This window comes from Gadus macrocephalus, chromosome 13 (assembly GCF_031168955.1).
Source record: "Gadus macrocephalus chromosome 13, ASM3116895v1".
Classification (NCBI taxonomy): Eukaryota; Metazoa; Chordata; class Actinopteri; order Gadiformes; family Gadidae; genus Gadus; species Gadus macrocephalus.
This window is the reverse complement of record NC_082394.1, coordinates 3,500,863-3,521,803: the sequence shown is the minus strand read 5'-3', so window position 1 is coordinate 3,521,803 and position 20,941 is coordinate 3,500,863. Positions and strand designations below refer to the sequence as shown.

The 20,941-nt window shown below is 46.2% G+C and overlaps 2 protein-coding genes and 1 long non-coding RNA gene across 12 annotated transcripts; 2 read left to right on the top strand and 1 right to left on the bottom strand.

Moving 5' to 3' along the window:
- The first annotated feature begins 363 nt into the window (after positions 1-363).
- On the top strand, positions 364-12,231 carry rbm39a (RNA binding motif protein 39a). 8 transcript variants are annotated; one of them, XM_060069221.1, is made up of 16 exons: positions 411-507; positions 1,367-1,429; positions 1,742-1,806; positions 4,839-4,888; positions 5,872-6,030; positions 6,547-6,603; positions 6,678-6,795; positions 7,149-7,301; positions 7,678-7,815; positions 8,202-8,267; positions 8,505-8,709; positions 9,036-9,122; positions 9,553-9,766; positions 9,890-9,995; positions 10,455-10,533; positions 11,721-12,231. In XM_060069221.1, the coding sequence occupies exons 7-16, from the start codon at positions 6,733-6,735 to the stop codon at positions 11,822-11,824; spliced, it is 1,215 nt and encodes a 404-aa protein (XP_059925204.1). In that variant the 5' UTR covers positions 411-507; positions 1,367-1,429; positions 1,742-1,806; positions 4,839-4,888; positions 5,872-6,030; positions 6,547-6,603; positions 6,678-6,732; the 3' UTR covers positions 11,825-12,231. The 8 variants fall into 8 exon arrangements, with proteins under 8 accessions (XP_059925197.1, XP_059925204.1, XP_059925199.1 ...); XM_060069216.1 differs by having other exon boundaries at positions 4,839-5,550; XM_060069220.1 differs by having other exon boundaries at positions 4,560-4,888.
- Positions 12,232-12,894: 663 nt separating this feature from the next.
- Positions 12,895-20,941, top strand: nfs1 (NFS1 cysteine desulfurase). 3 transcript variants are annotated; one of them, XM_060069224.1, is made up of 14 exons: positions 12,895-13,173; positions 15,612-15,688; positions 16,002-16,118; positions 16,659-16,742; positions 16,846-16,998; positions 17,412-17,505; positions 17,666-17,800; positions 17,991-18,148; positions 19,215-19,320; positions 19,543-19,624; positions 19,762-19,845; positions 19,959-20,048; positions 20,159-20,305; positions 20,434-20,941. In XM_060069224.1, exons 1-13 carry the CDS (start codon positions 13,074-13,076, stop codon positions 20,220-20,222), a joined length of 1,344 nt encoding a protein of 447 aa, XP_059925207.1. In that variant the 5' UTR covers positions 12,895-13,073; the 3' UTR covers positions 20,223-20,305; positions 20,434-20,941. The 3 variants fall into 3 exon arrangements, with proteins under 3 accessions (XP_059925207.1, XP_059925205.1, XP_059925206.1); XM_060069222.1 differs by having other exon boundaries at positions 20,159-20,328; XM_060069223.1 differs by having other exon boundaries at positions 20,159-20,328; positions 20,393-20,941.
- LOC132470529 (uncharacterized) lies at positions 14,188-15,616 on the bottom strand. The gene is made up of 2 exons (XR_009528661.1): positions 15,426-15,616; positions 14,188-15,372 (listed from the first exon to the last, which is right to left on the bottom strand). It is a non-coding gene; the product is annotated as an uncharacterized LOC132470529 (long non-coding RNA).

Below are 20,941 nucleotides of genomic sequence, written 5' to 3'. Positions count from 1 at the left end.
TCTCATTAGGTTCCAATCCCTTTGGATCTGTTTTGTTTTTGTCGTTTCCATTGATTTTACACCTAGGAGACACTCAAACATAGAAACTTCACTCAAGACCTCCCTCGTATTTTCATTCAGAACTGGACTTGAACCCACAATACCGATCCAAACTTTACCATAGAACTTGAACGCAGCACCACCTGTAATGTAACAACGTAACCCGAAGAGTCAGCCATAATGTGTCTATAAAATAATGACTAACGTATGGTTAGTTAACCAACCACAAACACCGTTAACCAAATAGCTAACATAATACAAAATTACGTACTTGAATGTGTAAAAAAATTGCTCTCGTTTGTAATTCAGTTATATATAATCTCGCGGTAACACGCGGCGTTGCTACGTATAGTCTGCGCGCGCACCCTATAGTGTCACACGCGCCACTTGTACACGGAGGTGCGCGTGAACGACGAAGCGACGATTTCGTCAAAACTCACGACTTATAGAAGCATTCAGGCCATCAAGGTACTATTACCACTCCGTCTACCACTCTATTATTAACGGTGATCTGAATGTTATAATCCACACCGACAAATGGATGCGTTAAGAGAGCACATGAATGAAACAGGCCGCTAGCTCGTTAGCTAATGTTTGCTATCGTCTGTTAGCTAGCTAATGTTTGCTATCGCCTGTTAGCTAGCTAATGTTTGCTATCGGCTTTTAGCTTGGCAATGGTTGTTAAAGCTAGTTAGCTAGCCAACTGTAGTTGTGGCTAGTTAGCAAATTGGTTAAAGACGATTATGGTTCGTTGCCAGCTGCTGGTGAGGCTATTGATGTTGTGGCTAGATGTTCGTGTCGTAGTAGTTGTAAACCGAGTTAGGAAATAGTGGTTTCTAACATGTGTTGATGATCTTATAGTTACTACAGTAATTCAGGCTAACTTCATTTAGCCCAGGTACTAGGGTTATCGTTATATGCTCTATTTGTTGCCAGATGTTAGTATTCTGTGGTTATTGTCAATGGAAAAATGAAGGTCCAAACATTGATTAGAAGGACAATATCCGTCATTAGAAGCAAGGACTCGTTTACAATGAACCTAGCCTGGAGTTTGCGGTTGAATGGGCTTCTATTGTCGTGGGGAGGTTTATATGTAAATATTTAAGCAAAAAACCTATCAACAGCCAGAGTTGCACACTAAAGCCTATGTAGTCTTGAAACTTAACCCAAAAGTGTAAAAAGTGAGGTTTCAAAATGTTGAATTAAGTCGACCCTGATGTAGGTCTCCTACATTACCAACAATGACGTGTTAGAAAAACAAGCTTTTTAAATGTAAATAAACACTTGTCTATTCAGTTGTTGATCCGTATCATCCCTCTCCTCGCAGACCCGCTGCATCATGGCAGATGATCTGGACATTGAGGCGATGCTGGAGGCGCCGTTCCGAAAGGTGGGTGTCTGTATTCTCTCTCACTAACTGTGTCTCTGTGTATGTCTCTGTGCATTTCTGCTACACACCAGTCTTTAACCAGCCCTAGTATTTCCCTTACACATCCAGGTGAACTTGCTTACAGTTTGGCTAGTATTGTAATGTCGGTTAAGCAATACTCAAGAGAAAGAACTCTGTTAGTTAGTTAGGGTTAGTTGATGTTATGAACTCTGTACAGTTAACGCTTGGTGCTGATTGAATGTTGATGTGATGCTGCTGCCGTTCCTGTTCCACGATATGACAAATAAATTGCCCATCTATCTCTCTTTGTAGACTTGCCTAACGATTTCTCACCTCTACTCCCCTGAATGCCACTGTGAACTGTCAGAAACTTGAAGGTAGTAAAGCCCACCATGTATTGCTGTACTGTGGTCCCCATGGCAACATGACTGTACTGTGGTCCCCATGGCAACATGACTGTACTGTGGTCCCCCCACGGTAACGTGACTGCACTGTGGTTGGCATGGTAACATGACTACTGTTGGGGGGTCTTTTTTTAGACTTTGCCCAGGAACGTCCCCCAAACCGGAAGAGGATTCTGTGAGATGCGGTAGAGAGTGTTAGAGTTGCCGTCGGTAGAGCTAGTGGCGTCATGGTAACTGTGCATGCATCTCTATATCAGTCAGAAGGGCTAGAACACGCAAGGGTGCCGCTATCGCTACGTCAAACGTACACGGGCGTAATGGCCTACAGAGTCTACCTACACGACAACAGAACCCCGAAGTCCACAGAACTCCCTCCCCAAATCTAGCGAGCGAGTGACCGATATGCTGGAAGGCCAATATTGGGGCTACGATTATTTTTTTGGCATTGAGGGAAATCTGATAGTTATAACTAATAACTATGGCAGCCCTTTTGCTGCTGTTTGAGGTGCATAACTAGTAGGGCAATAAGTGCTAGGGCTGTAACGATACGCGTATCAAACCGAAAATCGCGATACTCAAAGCCACGAACCTGTCTCGCGGTGTGAGAAGGCAGAAGCGCGATATGCCCTTTCTAACTCTTCGGTCAAATTGTCAGATTGAAATTTGCTAATAATTTGTCTAAATAATAGTCTGCTGACAGCGCCCCCTCCTATCGATGCCGTAAATATGTGACGAGATGCCCTCTCTGTGATCACAGCTCTCCGTGGCTACGGAGGATTGCATTTCTCCACAGCCGTCGAAGTCCTCATATGCGATATGAACGACATTTATCCAGAGTGGGCCAAGCGTGAAAAAAATTGCCTGTGTGATCCTGTCTCTATTGTTTTGTGTGATTCGACTGGCAGTTTGTCTGTTTATAGGTCGGAATGAAGCGGCCACCGATTATTGACAGGATGGGTACTTTATTCTACCGGACTCGTTCGCTTCTTCACTAGACACACGCGCTACCGCTCGCTCTCCTCGCTCGTCCACTCACTCGCTGACGTCACTCACACACGCATACTGCCATTCTCCCGCACACACATATGCTACTCGTAACACTATGCCTCGTTATTGCGACGTTCATGTTTTTCCTCATCTATTGAAAGTTGTCCAATAGATGAGGATTATGTCATTATTTAAGCTACATAGAAGCGCTAATAAGGATATTTGAATAAACCAACCAAACAGTTAAAGGGGCCCTATTATGCCTACCAGCAAAAAGCATCCTCTAACTGCAATCTTTGGTTATTTCTTTATTAATTTAGCTATACTTTAATAGTATTCTTTCGGTTCAAATCTGTTCAGTGTTCCAAATTATTTGTTATTAAATGTTACATTAAGATAATTGGTATTTAAGTGTTGTTTAAATAAAATGCTTTTTAAATTTAAAAGAATCGTGGGATGTATCGAACCGTGGGTCAAAAATCGTGATACAAACCGAATCGTGAATTTGTGTATCGTTACAGCCCTAATAACTAGGGATTATGGGAACATTATTGCTGCTGTTTGAGGTGCAAAACTAGTGATGATGGCAACATTATTGATGTGGTTGGAGGTGCAGGAGGAAGTTCATTAGGACATTTGTTTCCTCTCTACCGATGTCTTGCATTTGCAACATATGCTTTGGACAATATGCTTGAGAGCATTCTACGCAGCCTAGGGTTGTGGCAGTTTCAACACATCGACTGATCACGATTGGAAGGAGGAATCTGCCGTCTCCTACATAAGAGGCCGGTTCTGTTGGAGCTGGGGTGGGGCCAGGGGTTCTGTTGGTGCTGGGTTGCGGTTGTGGAGCTGGGTTTGGGTGGGGGTTCATGTGGAGCTGGGTTGTGGTGATGGGGGTTGGTCTGCAGACTCCCGGAGGTCTGTCGTCGTGTTCGTCGACTTTGTTCAAAGTTTGCCGTGGTGCGATGTTTTGTGCATGATTGGCTAGGATCCGCTATAGTAGGCAGTAGGACTTCTGCCTACTATAGCGGTATGCCTATGTGACGCCGTAGGGACAGCTCAGGAACTTCTTTTCTTCAACAGCAGATCAACGACCCTCAGTGTTAAGGACGTAGCGTTAATATGTCATTGATGCCAACCACTCATCCGTCAGTTGCGAGTTAAAAAGTAAGGTTGGTGACAGGTTGAAGGTCACACACAGGAGCTGTAGAGTGAGACGGGTGGGTTAGGGCTGGTTACTGTTAGGTCAGTGACAGTAGTTAGTCAAGTTTAGTCGTTTAAGGTGAGTGTTAGTTACGGCTTGTTAGGGTTTTTGGGTTCGGGCTGGTTAGGTGTAACGGGTTATCTTTAGTTAGGTTTAGTTGAGGTTTATGGGTTAGGAAAAGTAAGTGGGCCATATTTAGTTGGTAAGTGGTTTAGAATGAATTCCTGGACTTGGGATAGTTTGGTAGTTGGTTTCCTAGTGTTCAGTTTATTCGGTTGGTTTGGGTGGGTTAGTTAATTAGGATTAATTATTTGGTTTGTTAGGATGAGTTAGTTAGGGTTATTTGGTTAGATTTATAGGGATATCATGTAAGGCTTATTGGGATTCCTATTGCGAGTTAGTGGGCTAATTATGGTTACAGCGTTAATAAGTTAGGTGGCTAGCGGGTTAGATAGTTAGGGTAATTGGGTTGGTTAGGGTGAGTTAGTTAGGGTTAGTTTGGTGACTAAGCCATCTGACTCCCTGTCTGCTTCAGGGCCCTCAGGAGACCCAGACACACCGCTGAAGACGGCCCCCCCCACTGCCGGAGCTCCAAGCTGGGCCGAAGCCTAAACTCTAGCCTGGGGGACCGACTCGGGGCCTTAGACACTAGACATGACCAGACTATGACAGCCCCCATCCCCCCTGACTTTAAGAGACCAGACCTCTAAAAGAACAATGTTGACTACAGTTGATTAAATTATGTCTATATTCTCTTCCCCCACCCTGACAACGTTGCGTCGGTTCGCCCTCATCCTGTTCTCTCGACCTGCAGGAAGAGCCCAAGAACATCATCTCCCCGAGACATGAAGAACACAGCAAGAAGTAAGCCTTTGACCTGTCTCTCTGCCCCCGTCTCTCTCCTCTCTCTCTGCTGCGCCCCATTGTTGCGTTCTCTCTGTTCCTCTCTGTTGCGGTCTCTCTGTTCCCATCTCTATGTTCCATCTGCATAAATAGTTTTTCTTGATGTTGGTGTAATCGAATACACCATATCAGTAGTGCTATACATTTCACTTTCAGGACGGCCACTGAGTGTCTGCAAACAAACCTTCCAGAAATGGCAAAGGCTTTATTTAGGACTAAAACATATATCCAGTTTCATACCTTTGCAAAAATACTTATCAAAATATGTGCATGCTACTGAACATTACAGGCTTACTCTGTATGAGTTTTTCAAAGACTTAATAAACCTGAATGAAAATAAGTGTTCATCTGCATCTTCAGCTGAATTCCAATACAATTTTAATACACGGTCAGCGCCATCTTGTGATTGGTTCGCTCCTTCCGCATGAACGCATCTTTTGTCTTGACGGACAAAATCTTTTATGTACCACTCTGGGCGATGTGACTGCTTTCCTTCACGACGCAGCCGTACAGGCAGGGGTTTGGAGATGTGACTAGGTCTTGAGCAGGCAAAGTGCCGTTGCAGATTTCCCTGGAACGTCGATCTCTGTTCCCAATCTCTCATGACCGATGACCCCATGCAGGTAATCGTCAGGTACTTTGCATGGTAAGAACGCATGTGTAAAAGAGCCTCCAACACCTAATCCAGCCCGCCGTTGGACCTGCTGCCTCACAGACAGAAGGGCCGTGGTTCAGGGCGGGGGGGGGGGTTTCTGTGTGGGGTTTTCTCACCCCTGCCTTGCCGGTAACCAAGGCAGGGGCCCCACGCCTGGGGTGGGTTCCCTCGCTCTACCAACTACTCCTAGCTAGGATGGGTTAATTTCCGAGGATACATTTCCCCAGGGATCTATAAGTATATCAAATCGAATCCCAGCATTCTGATTGGGTGTCATCTGCCCAAACAGGAAGAAGCGCAGTCGGAGTCGGGACAAGAAGAGGAGCAAGAGCCGCGAGAGGAAGAAGAGCCATGACAGAAAACGCCGCCGCAGCCGCGAACACAAGCGCAGTCGGTCCAGGAGCCGCGAGCGCAGCGGCCGCTACCGCGACCACCACAAGGCCAGCGTGTACGTATCCCTCAGGCTAGCGCTTACCAGGCTCTGGCCATGTAGCATAGCGTGTTTTGCGGCTTCCGGGAACATAGACTAGCTTACTACTAGCATTTGGCTATGTAGGCTAGCTTATTAGTAGCATCCTGATACGTAGGTTAGCTTATTAGTATCTTCCTGCTACGTAGGTTAGCTTATTAGTATCATCCTGCTAAGTAGGTTAGCTTATTAGTAGCATCCTGCTACGTAGGTTAGCTTATTAGTAGCATCCTGCTACGTAGGTTAGCTAATTAGTAGCATCCTGCTACGTAGGTTAGCTAATTAGTAGCATCCTGCTACGTAGGCTAGCTTGTAAGAAGCATCCTGCTACGGGGATGACTCAATTGTACGTTGTTACTACAGGTTTCACTCGGGATCGACAATCCCAATTAATTCTTATGAATAGTATCCTCTTAATTGTCTCTGTCTGGCTCCATGTCTGTCTCTCTGGGTCCATGTCTATCTTCATGTCGGTTTCTGTCTCTTTGTTGACAGGCGAAAGAGGTCCAAGAGTAAGAGTCCCGTGAAGAAGGAGCGGTCGAGTCCAGTCAGGTAAAACCCGCTCCACATGTTAATTTTGATGTCATCTGTTATAGTCTATATACTGAGTGTGTGTGTGTGTGTAGGCAGCCCATAGACAACCTGACCCCAGAGGAGCGGGACTCCAGGACCGTGTTTTGTATGCAGCTGGCTGCCAGGATACGACCCCGCGACCTGGAAGAGTTCTTCTCTGCTGTGGGCAAGGTGACCATGGCCCCCAAACGGCAGTGCAGCATCGCACACACACAAGCTAGGGGTCCACAATTAGGATTTCACGAAGCCTGACCAATTATTTCCTTTGACAGAAAGTTATAGGCGATGTAGTAAATGTTTTTAAAGAAACCATTGGAAACCAGTTCAATCGAAAGTAGTCCAGTAGTCATCAAACTCAAAGTTTCCGTAAGGGAACTTATTGCAACATTCAAATAAATATAAAAAGGCCTTAAATTGAATAAAGATAGTGGATTGGAATCCACCTACATTCAAATGTGTGATGAAATACGGGGTAGAAAAGGTAATGAGTTACTAATTCCTTGCTGTTCTTGTCTCGTGCTCAGGTACGAGATGTGCGGATGATCTCTGACAGGAACTCCCGCAGGTCAAAGGGCATCGCCTACATAGAGTTCGTGGAGGCCAACTCCGTTCCTCTGGCCATCGGCCTCTCCGGTCAAAGACTGCTGGGAGTTCCCATCATAGTGCAGGCCTCCCAGGTAAACAAGTCTCCACTATCTATCCCTAACCCTAACCCTGCCAGGTTATTAGTTATCCACTGTCTAACCCTAGCCCCCCAGTTAAACTTCTCTACTGTCTACTACCCTAACCCTTCTAGGTAATAAGATATCCACTATCTAACCCTAACAGGTAATTAGTTATCCACTATCTAACCCTGGCCTCCATGGTAAATTATCTCCAATATCTAACACCAGATAATAATTGGATATCAGCTAACCCTACCAAGTAATTATATATCCACCTTCTAACTAAACCACAGTGATTCTATACCCACTGCCTAACCCTAACCCCTAGTGAAGATGTGGTTGTTTGCAGTATGTTGACCCATGTGTGTGTGGTGTGCTCCCTGTGTAGGCGGAGAAGAACCGGGCGGCGGCGCTCGCCAACAACCTGCAGAAGGGCAACGCGGGCCCCATGAGGCTCTACGTCGGCTCGCTGCACTTCAACATCACCGAGGAGATGCTGCGCGGCATCTTTGAGCCTTTTGGACGGGTAAGCACTCGCCACCCTGCTAGCGCCAGTTAGCATAGACAACCCTGCTAGAATGAGCTAGAATAGACTACCCTGTTAGCGTCAGTTGGCATAAACTTTGCCAGTGCGAGTTAGCATACACCGCCCGGCTAGCGCCAGTTGCTAGAATGAGTTAGCATACACCTCCCTACTAGCGCCAGTTAGCATACACTGCCCTGCTAGCATGAGTTAGCATGCACCCCCCTGCTAGCGAGAGTTGGCATACACCCTGCTAGCGAGAGTTAGCATGCACCACCCTGCTAGCGTGAGTTGGCACAAGTTAGCATTCACCTCCCTACTAGCATGAGTTAAAAACACTAGTAGTAATTAATAACCAATGTTAATTTATAACACCTGTGTTTGTGTAGATTGAGAGCATTCAGCTGATGATGGACAGTGAAACAGCGCGCTCGAAAGGCTATGGCTTCATTACGGTAAGGCAACTACCTCCTCTTCCTCCTCATCCTCCTTTCAACTCTCCTGCTCCTCATCGTCCTCGAGTCCTCCTCCCATCATCTCATCTTCACTCTCCTCATTTGAAAGGTTAATCGTGTGTGTGTGTGTGTGTGTGTGTGTGTGTGTGTGTGTGTGTGTGTGTGTGTGTGTGTGTGTGTGTGTGTGTGTGTGTGTGTGTGTGTGTGTGTGTGTGTGTGTGTGTGTGTGTGTGTTAGTTTGCAGACGCAGAGTGCGCTAAGAAGGCGCTGGAGCAGCTGAACGGGTTCGAGCTGGCCGGGAGGCCCATGAAGGTGGGTCACGTGACGGAGAGGAGCGACTCCTCCAGCGCCTCGTCCTTCCTGGACTCTGACGAGCTGGAGCGCACCGGCATCGACCTCGGGACCACGGGACGCCTGCAGCTCATGGCCCGACTGGCCGAAGGTACGGGGCGGTATAGATAGAACTATAGGCTAGTATTATAGCATGGTATCATGTGTTATAACATGTGTTCTAGCATAGCATCATAGCATATTATCATGTGTTATAGCATAGCATCATAGCATATTATCATGTGTTATAGCATAGTATGTGTTATAGCATAGTATTATAGCATGTTATCATGTGTTATAGCATGTTATCATGTGTTATAGCATAGTATTATAGCTTCATGTGTTATAATAGTATCAATCCGCATGTATCGTAAGTAGCAGCACTAACTGTGTTATAACATGGTGTGTGTGTGTGTGTGTGTGTGTGTGTGTGTGTAGGTACCGGTATGCAGATCCCTCCCGCTGCTCAGCAGGCTCTACAGATGAGTGGTGCCATCGCTATCGGGGCCATGGCTGCTGTCTCAGGTACACACCTCTCTATCCGCCAGGGGTCCCCACAGTGTCTGAATCGCTGTTTGACTCTTGCCGCGACGGCGTCATTGCCAGCTATACATTTGCAACAGAACATTTAATCCGACGTGAATAAAAAAGGCTCATACACCTACTGTTCACAGACCCCAACTTACACCACCATCCAACCATAGACTATCGGCCGAAACCTCCAGCCCCGATTCCACCAGTTCAGCAACACAAAGCGATAATCGTAAAACCACCGTAAACGGTTTGACACGTTGGCAAGATATAGGAGTCTGTTGTCGGCCCCCAATACAATAGGCTGGCCAATGAGGCTCCTCCTCTCGATTCCTATTGGCCGGCGGTAGGTGGTCCAATAGACATCCGGACGTCAGGGGGTTTGGAACAGCAGAGCGTGACGATGCGTGTCTTCTCTTTTCAGCGGCCATGAATCCAGGGATGAACCACGGGATGAACCAACAGATGAACCACGGCATGAACCAACAGATGAACCACGGCATGAACCAACAGATGAACCACGGGATGAATCAAAGCATGAACCACGCGATGAACATGAACGCCGCCACGATGAACCTGCCCTCCCAGCCGCTGGCCACACATTGCTTCCAGCTGTCCAACATGTTCAACGGCAACACGTGAGTCTCAACGCACCTCTCCCCGATGGCGTTGTGTCTTTGGGACATCAGTCCAGACACAACAGCTCTGACCTCCATGCCATGTTGTTGTTGTTGTTTACTAGTGTTATTATTTGTGTTTAGTGAGGAGGCTCCTGGGTGGGACATGGACATCCAGCATGATGTCATCGAGGAATGTAACAAACATGGAGGAGTCATCCACATCTACGTCGATAAAAACTCTCCTGAGGTAACTAACTCTAGATGACTAGACCTAGATGACTGAACCTGCCCCTATATACAGGGAGGAGGGTTATCCGGTCGGTGGGCCTTTTTTAGATTTGAAATCAAATTGTGGCACCCCAGTTCCTTTAACGTTTCAACGTGAGGAGAAATGGGGCCACATGCAGCTGGAGCACAGAGCTCTAGAATAGAGCTTCAGACGCTTTTAACACCTGTCCCAACAATAAAACACCGAACGCACAGGGGGAAGTACGTGCAGAACAACAAGCACTCATAATTGCCGTCTTCCCGATTTTTCCGGCTCCAGTCTCCGGTGTCGCGATAATTATTAAAATGTTGAGAAACATTTGAGTGCATCGGGGGTGGTTGGGGGTATTATCTCATCAGTATAGCATTAGTAAGATTTCATCTGTACAATAAAAGTGTTTTCTTATGCAACCACTGATCATGTTCTATCTGTTGCCAGGGAAATGTCTACGTCAAATGTCCCACCATTCCTTCTGCCATGGCTGCTGTCAACGCTCTTCATGGGAGATACTTCGCAGGTAAAGCATCCCATAATATAATGTCACACCATTTGGTTCAGAACACCAAATCAGCTTCTGGTGGGGTCCCACCATCACCCTAGGTTAAGCTAAACCCGCTCTGACTGATGCTAGGATAAGCTAACACTCACACTATCTGACGCTAGGCTAACCTTGCCCCTCATACACTAGGCTGACCTTATCCTAATGCTAATTTATGCGAGGCCAGGCTTACCCTTACTCTAACTGATGCTTGGCTAACCCCTACTCTAACTGATGCTAGGCTAGGCTAACCCGTACCCTAACTAATGTTGGGACAGACTAACACCAACTCTGGCTGATGCTAGGCTAACCCCTACTCTCACTGATGCTAGGCTAACCCCTACTCTCACTGATGCTAGGCTTACCCCTACTCTCACTGATGCTAGGCTAACCCCTACTCTCACTGATGCTAGGCTAACCCCTACTCTCACTGATGCTAGGCTAACCCCTACTCTCAGTGATGCTAGGCTAACCCCTACTCTCACTGATGCTAGGCTAACCCCTACTCTCACTGATGCTAGGCTAACCCCTACTCTAACTGATGCTAGGCTAACCCCTACTCTCACTGATGCTAGGCTAATCCCTACTCTCACTGATGCTAGGCTTACCCCTACTCTAACTCACTTCTTTTTTACACATTAGCATTTAAATAAAAATTCAACAAGAAGCATCTTTTTGATAGAACTGAATGTTTGTATTGTCCTGATAATTTCACTTATAACATTGATTCTAGTTGAAAGGCTAATGAACATTGTGTTTGTTTTACTGATGAGAGGAAATAAAAACAATGAGGTAGCCAAAACAATGCCTAAGTTCATTGGTTTGGTCTAATTTATCAAGTATTTAATGTGTATTATTCAATAACAAGTGCATCAAACAAAGTTGTGATTTATCTCTTCGAAAAGGCTGGTTTAAGTTCATATATAATGGGTTGCGGAATTGGCAGTGAAAACGTTCAGGAATGTTCATTTATGCACAAATTTGTTCTTCTCACGATTTTATAGATAAGGCCTATTGTGAATGGGGTCACGATGGTTTGTTATAATAATAAAAAAAAAAAAGGGTCCCCAGAAAAGAAGATTGGGAAACACTGTTCTTACTGATGCTAGGCTGACCCCTACTCTTAACCAATGCTAGGCTAACCCTACCCGATGTATTGTTTTTAGGGAAGATGATCACGGCGGCCTACGTTCCTCTGCCAACCTATCACAACCTGTTCCCTGACTCGGTCACCGCCAACCAGCTACTAATCCCCCCTCCACGCCGGTGATTCAGCTGCCAATCATCCCACCTCTATCGACTGATTGGACACTGGAGCGTTATATCCCGGTTTTTGTTCTCTTATTGGTTTAGGTGTTGATGGACGCTCCCTGGATGGTTTCTGGTTGAATTTACTGAATCCTTTGTCCTCTATTTTTATAATGTCAACGAGCCAATAGCTGGAGCAGATGCTAGCCGGGGAGGGGCGGGATCCCATGTTAGGGGCAGGGTTAAACGCAAGGGGGCTTTGCTTCTCCGTGACCAGGCTCCAGGATTGGACGCTGTCTCATGGAATAGTTTGTGATTGGTTGAAGCCATTTGGTATTTACAGTTTTTTAATCAAGATTTGATTTTGTAAAGTTCTTGATTCAATTTTATTTTAAATTTTGTCTGTGTTATAATAAAAGATAAAACAACTGATTGGGAGCTTTTATAACGGAGATGTCACTCCCTAAAGCTGTAGGAGGAAGAAGAGTACCAAGTATTCAAAGAACCACCACTAGCGAAGAGATCAGAGTGCTACGCATACATTTCTCTAATGTCTAGCTATAGTGAAAGAGTGTAAAATGATCAGCACTATTGGTCAGTAATTAAAATGAGTTATAATAGATCAGCCCTGTTTGTCTCAGTATTTATAATGATTTCTGGTGGACTATAATTTAGGTAGGAGGTGTTGGACTCCAGGTAGGATATAGAGAGAGGCCTCTTAAATGAACATTTAGGTATGATATAGAGAAGGGACCGACTTAGGACAAATCTATCAAGTTAATGATTGAACTGAGAAATCTCAAACACTTAATTTTAACCTGTTTTAATGAATTTTGAGTGGATAATTAAACGGTAGCGAGTGCGACCTTCATTGAACTATTTCAATGATAGTAGGTAGTTACTTGGTTAGTTAATTCAAAAAGTTGACGAATATAAATATCAACGTTTTCATAACACAGGTCTGACTATAAACCACGCCTCCGGGTTCAGGCTTTACGTTAAAAACCAAAACAACAGGAGGCCTTTGTTTTGAAGGGCTAAGAAGTACTTCCGTAACTTCCGGTTAAGTTTCAACACATTACATGAGCTCGCAGTCATCTGCGCCATCCGCTCCCCTTGACCCCGGAGAATCACATGTACACACTACTCAGTTGATTTGTCAGTTGATTTGTTGCAATATCTTGAGTCTCTCGGTTAAAGCCTTCATCCCGTTAGCTTCTCCGTCATCCCGCTGCCGTCGGGTCTCGTTGACCGAACTCAGGAGATTGAAGATGCTCGCTCCGGGCAGGACCGCGGCGGCCAGGCTGCTGGCGACCGGGAGAGGCTTTCCCCTGGGCCGGTGGAGCTCCGGGCTGAGCACCGGGGAGCAAGGTGATCCAGATCTAAAAGTTATACAAGTTACTAGTTTATTTGTGTGGTTATACTGGCAGTTATATGTCGTTGACATCACGATGGGGTCGTTGTACCTTCGATAGAAGATGGTTTAAGGAGTAATATGATGTTTTCATAACAGTATTTGAAGGGATAACGTTGTTGCATCACATAACGTTAACGTTATATCACAGTGGAGGTGAGGGGGGAGGATGTTTAAGAAAGGCAGGATCCAGTTTGTAGAACCTACACAATAAATAAGTCAATCAAGTGTTGTGGAAAGCTGGGATGTAGGTTATAGAAGAGACATACTAAATAAAGTGGCACAGCTTGCACTACTGATGCTTGTTATGTTCTGGCATCTTCTACTAGCCGCCTGCTAACTAGCTTCCTGCTAACTAGCCCCATGCTGATGACGCAGTTGGTTGGTTTGATTACTTAACCAGGAATGATTTAAAAACATTGTTTCTTTATAAAGTAAGTAAACATTTTATTGTCAACACGTATTAATGGTGGAGTGTGCAGAATCAGTGACCTCTAGCGGAATGGACTTGGCAGAAATGTTGTCTAATATTCATAAGTCCGTTTTTTAATTACTGTATAATCCCATGAAGGTAAGAATCGTATTTAATAATAATAATAATAATACATTTAATTTAGAGGCGCCTTTCAAGACACCCAAGGTCACCTTACAGAGCATATAGTCATCATTCAAAACTATGTAAAACAGACTAGGAATAAAAGGAAAACAGGTTAAACATGAAGAATAATAATAATTAATAACACTCAAAGACGCCTAAAGTGAAGGGGGGACCTCACTAACCACCACCAATATTTATTTATATCATGTTGGATGAGCCGAGCCCTCCATCTCTACATTGGGAGCGGGTCCTCTTCCACGGCTCTTGAGGGTGCATTCAATTCAACCAGCTCTAACTTTAGGGGTCAGTGTTTCAGCCTGAATGCAAACACTGATGAGATTTTAACAAAATTATTTGTTTTGGGGTTTCTAGGAAGACGGGGTGATGTTTTATCCCCATGGCAACGACCCACCCCAACTTTGTGATACTTTAGTGCTGTTGTTGTGTAGGAGTAATATTATAGTATAATGAGTGATATTGTACCTGTATGAAAGTCAACACACACTGTGACTAGACACACTGTGACTAGACACTATAGTATAACAGTGTTATGCTACAATGAATGGTCCGATAATCTTTAACCGCTCTCCGACATCCAAATCAACCGCTGGCCAGACAGAGCTCCACACTGTCACACACACCATGCCTCCTTCGTTCTCAGCACAGTATAGTGTTCCCAAAATGGTTGTCCGAGACGGGCAAAAACGCATGATTTTACGGCTGTAAAACTTGACGATCTTATCTTGGTTAACCCTAACGAAATGGCATAAAATACTACGTTGACGATCAACTATGACATAATATTCCTCTCAAACGGGGAAGGGGACTTTTAAATGTGTTAATCTGTCATATTTGAACATTAAATATTTGAACATGAACATGTCATATTTGAACATTAAACATACTCAAGTCATAATGATAGGGCTGGGTTCCAGCCCCTGTTTCACCTCGTGCTACAAGAATGAGATCAACAAGGGGGATGACTTGCAGTTTTTTTTGTCATCTTCGTATTAATGTATTGCCCAAATAAGGAAAGCCAAGACCAACCATTGTTTAACCCCCTGTGGTCATGAACCTTCCACATTCCTCAAATTCTGTCCCCTCACTGCTATTAAAACAAACATGTATTCCGGTCATATTATTGCCAAATTAAACTGTTGAGTTATAATAAACAGATTTGGGTTAGGTTTTAAGGTGCCACTTGAAACGGGCACATGGCGTGCTGCACTGAGCCATAAGCTCATCACTAATGCTTCAAATCTGCATTCATCCCTTCAGTAGGGGAAGAGGGCGCAGTGCCCGGCCTCCATCTCCTGGTCTAATGATGCTGCCTTGCTCAAGGGCACTGGCAGGAGCATTAAACCCTAACCTAACATTAAATAGTCGCTGGGTGTGAACCAAAAAGGACTTCCAGTGAGCCCTTGCCCTGTCCCCCACCTCTGACCTGTTGAAGCTCCTCACAAAATGGACACACACACACACACACACACACACACACACACACACACACACACACACACACACACACAGCCACAGAGACTATAAAGCCTGCTTTAACCTTACACACACAGACACACACACAGTCACAGAGACTATAAAGCCTGCTTTAACCTTACATGCACCCAGGGTTGTGGGGAAACCCACTTGAACCCGAGGTGAACTTCCAAACGGCTGCTCATAGAACGGTCCCAGGATCTCCTGGCTGTGAGGCCGCCCTGCCCACCACTGCCGCCTGAGCCTAGAGCTGTCTGAGGTCAAACGGATGAGTCAAAGCAGTGGTTGTGTTTGTGTCCGCAGCTATGATCCAGCCCCGGGTGCTGGAGCAGGAGGAGCTCAGACCTCTGTACATGGACTTCCAGGCCACCACCCCCATGGTGAGAGACCTGAAGGAGCTCTGGGATACTCAACCTTGGATGTAGTAGTTATGATCATTATGGTAGTAGTAACACTACAATGACATGATACAATACTGCATAAAAGCCTTATTATATCATTAATGTTATAATAATGCTATTATATATATACATTATTTATACAATGTGTTAATTCCGCTATTGTATGCAATAATGTTATAATAATGCAATTATATACAGTGATATTATAATATGTTAATTGTGTTATTGTGTGCAATAATGTTAATAATAATGGCATTATATCCAATGATACTATAACCGTGTCTGTGTGTAGGACCCTAGGGTGCTGGATGCGATGCTGCCCTACCAGGTGAACTACTATGGTAACCCTCACTCCAGGACCCACGCCTACGGCTGGGAGAGTGAGAGGGCCATGGAGGTAGCCAGAGAGGTACGCAAACTCATTCGCAATCTATACTGAAGACCTCTCTCACAAGCAAATACGATGCACGCGCACGCACGCACGCACGCGCACGCACACGCACACACACAGTGCAATTACACACACCTAGGCCTAAAAAAAAAATTTGTTTGGTTCCGGTTTCCGACCGACCCTGTCAATTTATGTGCGACTCAAATTATTTTATGAGTTTTATAAAAAAAAAAAAAAAAAAAAATTATGTAATTACGTTTTGGTACAGCACCTCTATAATTACGTTTTGGTACAGCACCTCTTCATTCTGTACAAGGATGAGCGAATTTTCTCGTTTTTAAATGAAAACAACCTACCTATCATTCGCTGCCGCTGGAAAAAATAAAATAAAAAAATAAAATAAATTCCCTACCTACCCATGACCTCAACTGACAACCAACAGGAACCAAACTTTTTTTTTTTTTAGGCCCTATATACATGCAAACACACATCTTTATCCACCCACTCATTTGTTTGAATGTGTGTTTGTGTCTCTGCTTGGTTCGTGTGTGTTTTCAGCAAGTGGCCAATCTGATTGGAGCAGACCCCAGAGAGATCGTCTTCACCAGTGGCGCCACAGAGTCCAATAACATGTCAATCAAAGTAAGTCCCGCCCCCACCGCGTGTCCTCGATGTGATGATGTTTGTACAGTATAATTGTTGTGGTTTAGAGAGGACGTATTGAGTGTTTGTTTCCTGTGGGCAGGGCGTGGCTCGGTTCTACAAGGCCAAGAAGCGTCACGTGATCACCACCCAGACGGAGCACAAGTGTGTGCTGGACTCGTGCAGAGTGCTGGAGGCAGAGGGCTTCTCTGTCTCCTACCTGCCCGTCAAAGCCAACGGACTGGTGGACCTGGAGGTACAGACAGACAGACACTGTTACTCACACACATACACACCAAAAGACACTGTTACTCTCACACACACAGACCAAATGACAATGCTACACACACACACACACACACACACACACACACACACACACACACACACACACACACACACACACACACACACACACACACACACACACACACACACACACACACACACACACACACACACACACACACATTGTTAGTCAGACGCACGCACACACAGACATTGTTACTCACACACACACTGTTACAGACACGCACACACACACACCCCTCTGTTGTCAAACCCGATGGACTAGTGGAGCTGGAGGTACACACACACTGTTACACGCCTCTCTGTTAAACCCAGTTACCCATCCACTGCTAACCTCCAGCCCCCACCTTGTGTGTGCAGCTCCTGGAGGCGTCCTTCCGCCCGGACACGTCCATCGTCTCCATCATGACCATCAACAACGAGATCGGAGTCAAGCAGCCGATCAGAGAAATAGGTAACCATGACGACTGACGTCTGTATGTAGCGTAGCTCTGGGCTATCGTTAGCATGTCGCTTGGCACTGGGATTATACAGTGTGTAGTGCTGGGCTAACGTCAGGACGGAGCGCTGATGGAGTATGTAGCCAGATGCTAACGTTCGGGTGCCGTCTACAGGTGGCATGTGTCGAGCCAGAGGCGTGTTCTTCCACACCGACGCCGCCCAGGCGGTCGGGAAGATTCCCCTCAACGTCACCAAAGACAACATCGACCTGATGTCCATCAGCGCTCATAAGATATACGGCCCTAAAGGTACCAACCCCTAACTACCACCCACCAAGCCCTAACTACCACCTTCCAACTACCCACCCCTAACTACCACCCACCGACCCCTAACTACCGCCTGCTGACCCCTAACTAATCAGTGTGTGTGTGTGTGTGTGTGTGTGTGTGTGTGTGTGTGTGTGTGTGTGTGTGTGTGTGTGTGTGTGTGTGTGTGCAGGTGTGGGGGCCCTGTATGTGCGCCGGAGGCCCCGTGTGCGCCTGGAGGCGCTGCAGAGTGGCGGGGGCCAGGAGAGAGGTCTCCGCTCCGGCACCGTGCCCACGCCCCTGGCCGTCGGCATGGGAGCCGCATGCTTGGTGGCGCAGGAGGAGATGGAGGTAAGGGCGGTCCGCGGTAGAGACTAGCATGTAGCTCCTCTAACGGCCTCTAGGTGGTTCACTAGAGACTAGCATGTAGCTCCTCTAACGGCCTCTAGGTGGTTCACTAGAGACTAGCATGTAGCTCCTCTAACGGCCTCTAGGTGGTTCACTAGAGACTAGCATGTAGCTCCTCTAACGGCCGCTAGGTGGTTCACTAGAGACTAGCATGTAGCTCCTCTAACGGCCGCTAGGTGGTTCACTAGAGACTAGCATGTAGTTCCTCTAACGGCCGCTAGGTGGTTCACTAGAGACTAGCATGTAGCTCCTCTAACGGCCGCTAGGTGGTTCACTAGAGACTAGCATGTAGCTCCTCTAACGGCCGCTAGGTGGTTCACTAGAGACTAGCATGTAGTTCATTTTACGTCCTCTAGGGGGTTCACTAGAGATTAACATGTAGTTCCTCTAGTGTCCTCTAGGGGTCATTGTTCCAAGACGCTTAGACGCAGTCTGAACCTGTTTTGGTTCACGACCGGTTTCAGTGAGCGGACCAATCACAGGCCTTGCTGCTGAGTCGCTTTGATGCAAGGTTCAAATTTTTGGGAGGCGTTTGTCAGGCCCTTGGGGTGGACGCAAGGCCGGTCCGCAAGGACGTAGTGGGTCTGTAGACCACCTCGCGTATCGTCGACTTGGAACCATAACTAAGCCGTTAGTGTTGTTCTGATTATGAGCAGCTCACTAAACCGTTAGTGTTGTTCTCAGCATGACCAGCAGACTAACCGTTAGTGTTGTTCTCGGTACGACCAGCAGACTAACCAGTTAGTGTTGTTCTCAGCAGGACCAGCAGACTAACCAGTTAGTGTTGTTCTCGGTACGACCAGCAGACTAACCAGTTAGTGTTGTTCACAGTATGACCAGCAGACTAACCAGTTAGTGTTGTTCTCGGTACGACCAGCAGACTAACCAGTTAGTGTTGTTCACAGTATGACCAGCAGACTAACCAGTTAGTGTTGTTCTCGGTACGACCAGCAGACTAACCAGTTGTTCTCAGTACGATAAGCAGACTAACCCGTAGTGTTGTTCTCAGTATGACCACCAGAGGGTGACGATGCTTTCCAATCGTCTCATCAATAAACTGACGTCTGAACTCCCTGACGTCATTCTCAATGGAGACCCCAAGGAAAGATATGCTGGTAATGATAATCGCCATCACTCACTCTAACTCTCTCACACACACACACACACACACACACACACACACACACACACACACACACACACACACACACACACACACACACACACACACACACACACACACACACACACACACACACACACACACACTAACACATATGTGCATACTCACTCACTCACTCACTCACTACTGTGTTTAATGATTGTGTGTATTCTAGGTTGTGTCAATCTGTCCTTTGCGTACGTTGAGGGGGAAAGTCTCTTGATGGCTTTGAAGGATGTCGCCCTGTCCTCTGGAAGGTATAAATACTCTCGTATAATACTGCTAGCCCTGTCCTCTGGAAGACATATTCAGCTGTACTATAGTACAGCTGTACTATATAACAAGCACTATGTACTGCTATGCGCAGGCTAACCCTGTGTGTGTGTGTGTGTAGTGCGTGTACCTCAGCCTCCCTGGAGCCGTCGTATGTTCTGAGAGCCATCGGGGCTGACGAGGACCTGGCCCACTCCTCCATCAGGTAATACTTGCAGTACTAGTAACACGACTCCTACCATAATACTCCATGCAGAACTGACCAACGCCTCCATCAGGTACTGGCCTCACCATGTCTCTCTCTCTGACTCTCTCTAGGTTTGGTATCGGTCGCTTCACCACGGCGGAGGAGGTAGACTACACGGCAGAGAAGTGTCTCCATCAGGTCCGACGTCTCCGTCAGATGAGGTGAGAGGTCAACACCATACTGACATTATAACAATGAGTAATGAATACAAATGTCTGATCCGTTTATCTACCTGTGTGTCCTCCTCTCTGTCTCTCCACCTGTCGGCCAGTCCTCTGTGGGAGATGGTCCAGGAGGGAGTTGATCTGAAGAGCATCAATTGGGCGCAGCACTAGAGCCCCGCCCCTACCACATCGAGCCTCGCCCTTGCATACCTGAAGCGCTGCCCTACATACCTGAAGCCCCGCCCTCTACATACCTGAAGCCCCGCCCTCTACATACCTGAAGCCCTCCCACCCTGCATACCTGAATTCCCCTCCTGAATACCTTGAATCCCCTTACATACCTGAAGCCCCGCCCCTTACATACCTGAAGCCCTGCCCCTACCTGAAGCCCCGCCCCTACCTACCTGAAGCCCCGCCCACAACACCCTCCACCCTTCCCACCCTATGAGGGCTCCTGTCAAAAAACACGCACAAACCCTTCCCGTCTGTCTGTCTGTCTGTCTGTCTGTCTGTCTGTCTGTCTGTCTGTCTGTCTGTCTGTCTGTCTGTCTGTCTGTCTGTCTGTTTGTCTGTATTTCTCTGTCTCCCTCGGTCTCCGGTCCAGGTTCCCAGAAGAACAGATGTATTCTATGTATTTTGTGTGGTGACTCCACCCTGCACCAGCTAGTCACATTAATATGATCTTTGTATTATTATTATCTTTATTCAGAGCACTGATTCATTTTACATTAGTACAGTAACACAGAAAAATTTTCATGATAGGAAACGTTTTAAAACTGTTACATGACCAATAAATATACTGGATATCAGTATAGCATAAACCACTGGAGATTCTACATGCTGTTATTAATCTCTGTTCCAGCTGAAATAAAGAATATACTTTTAAATTA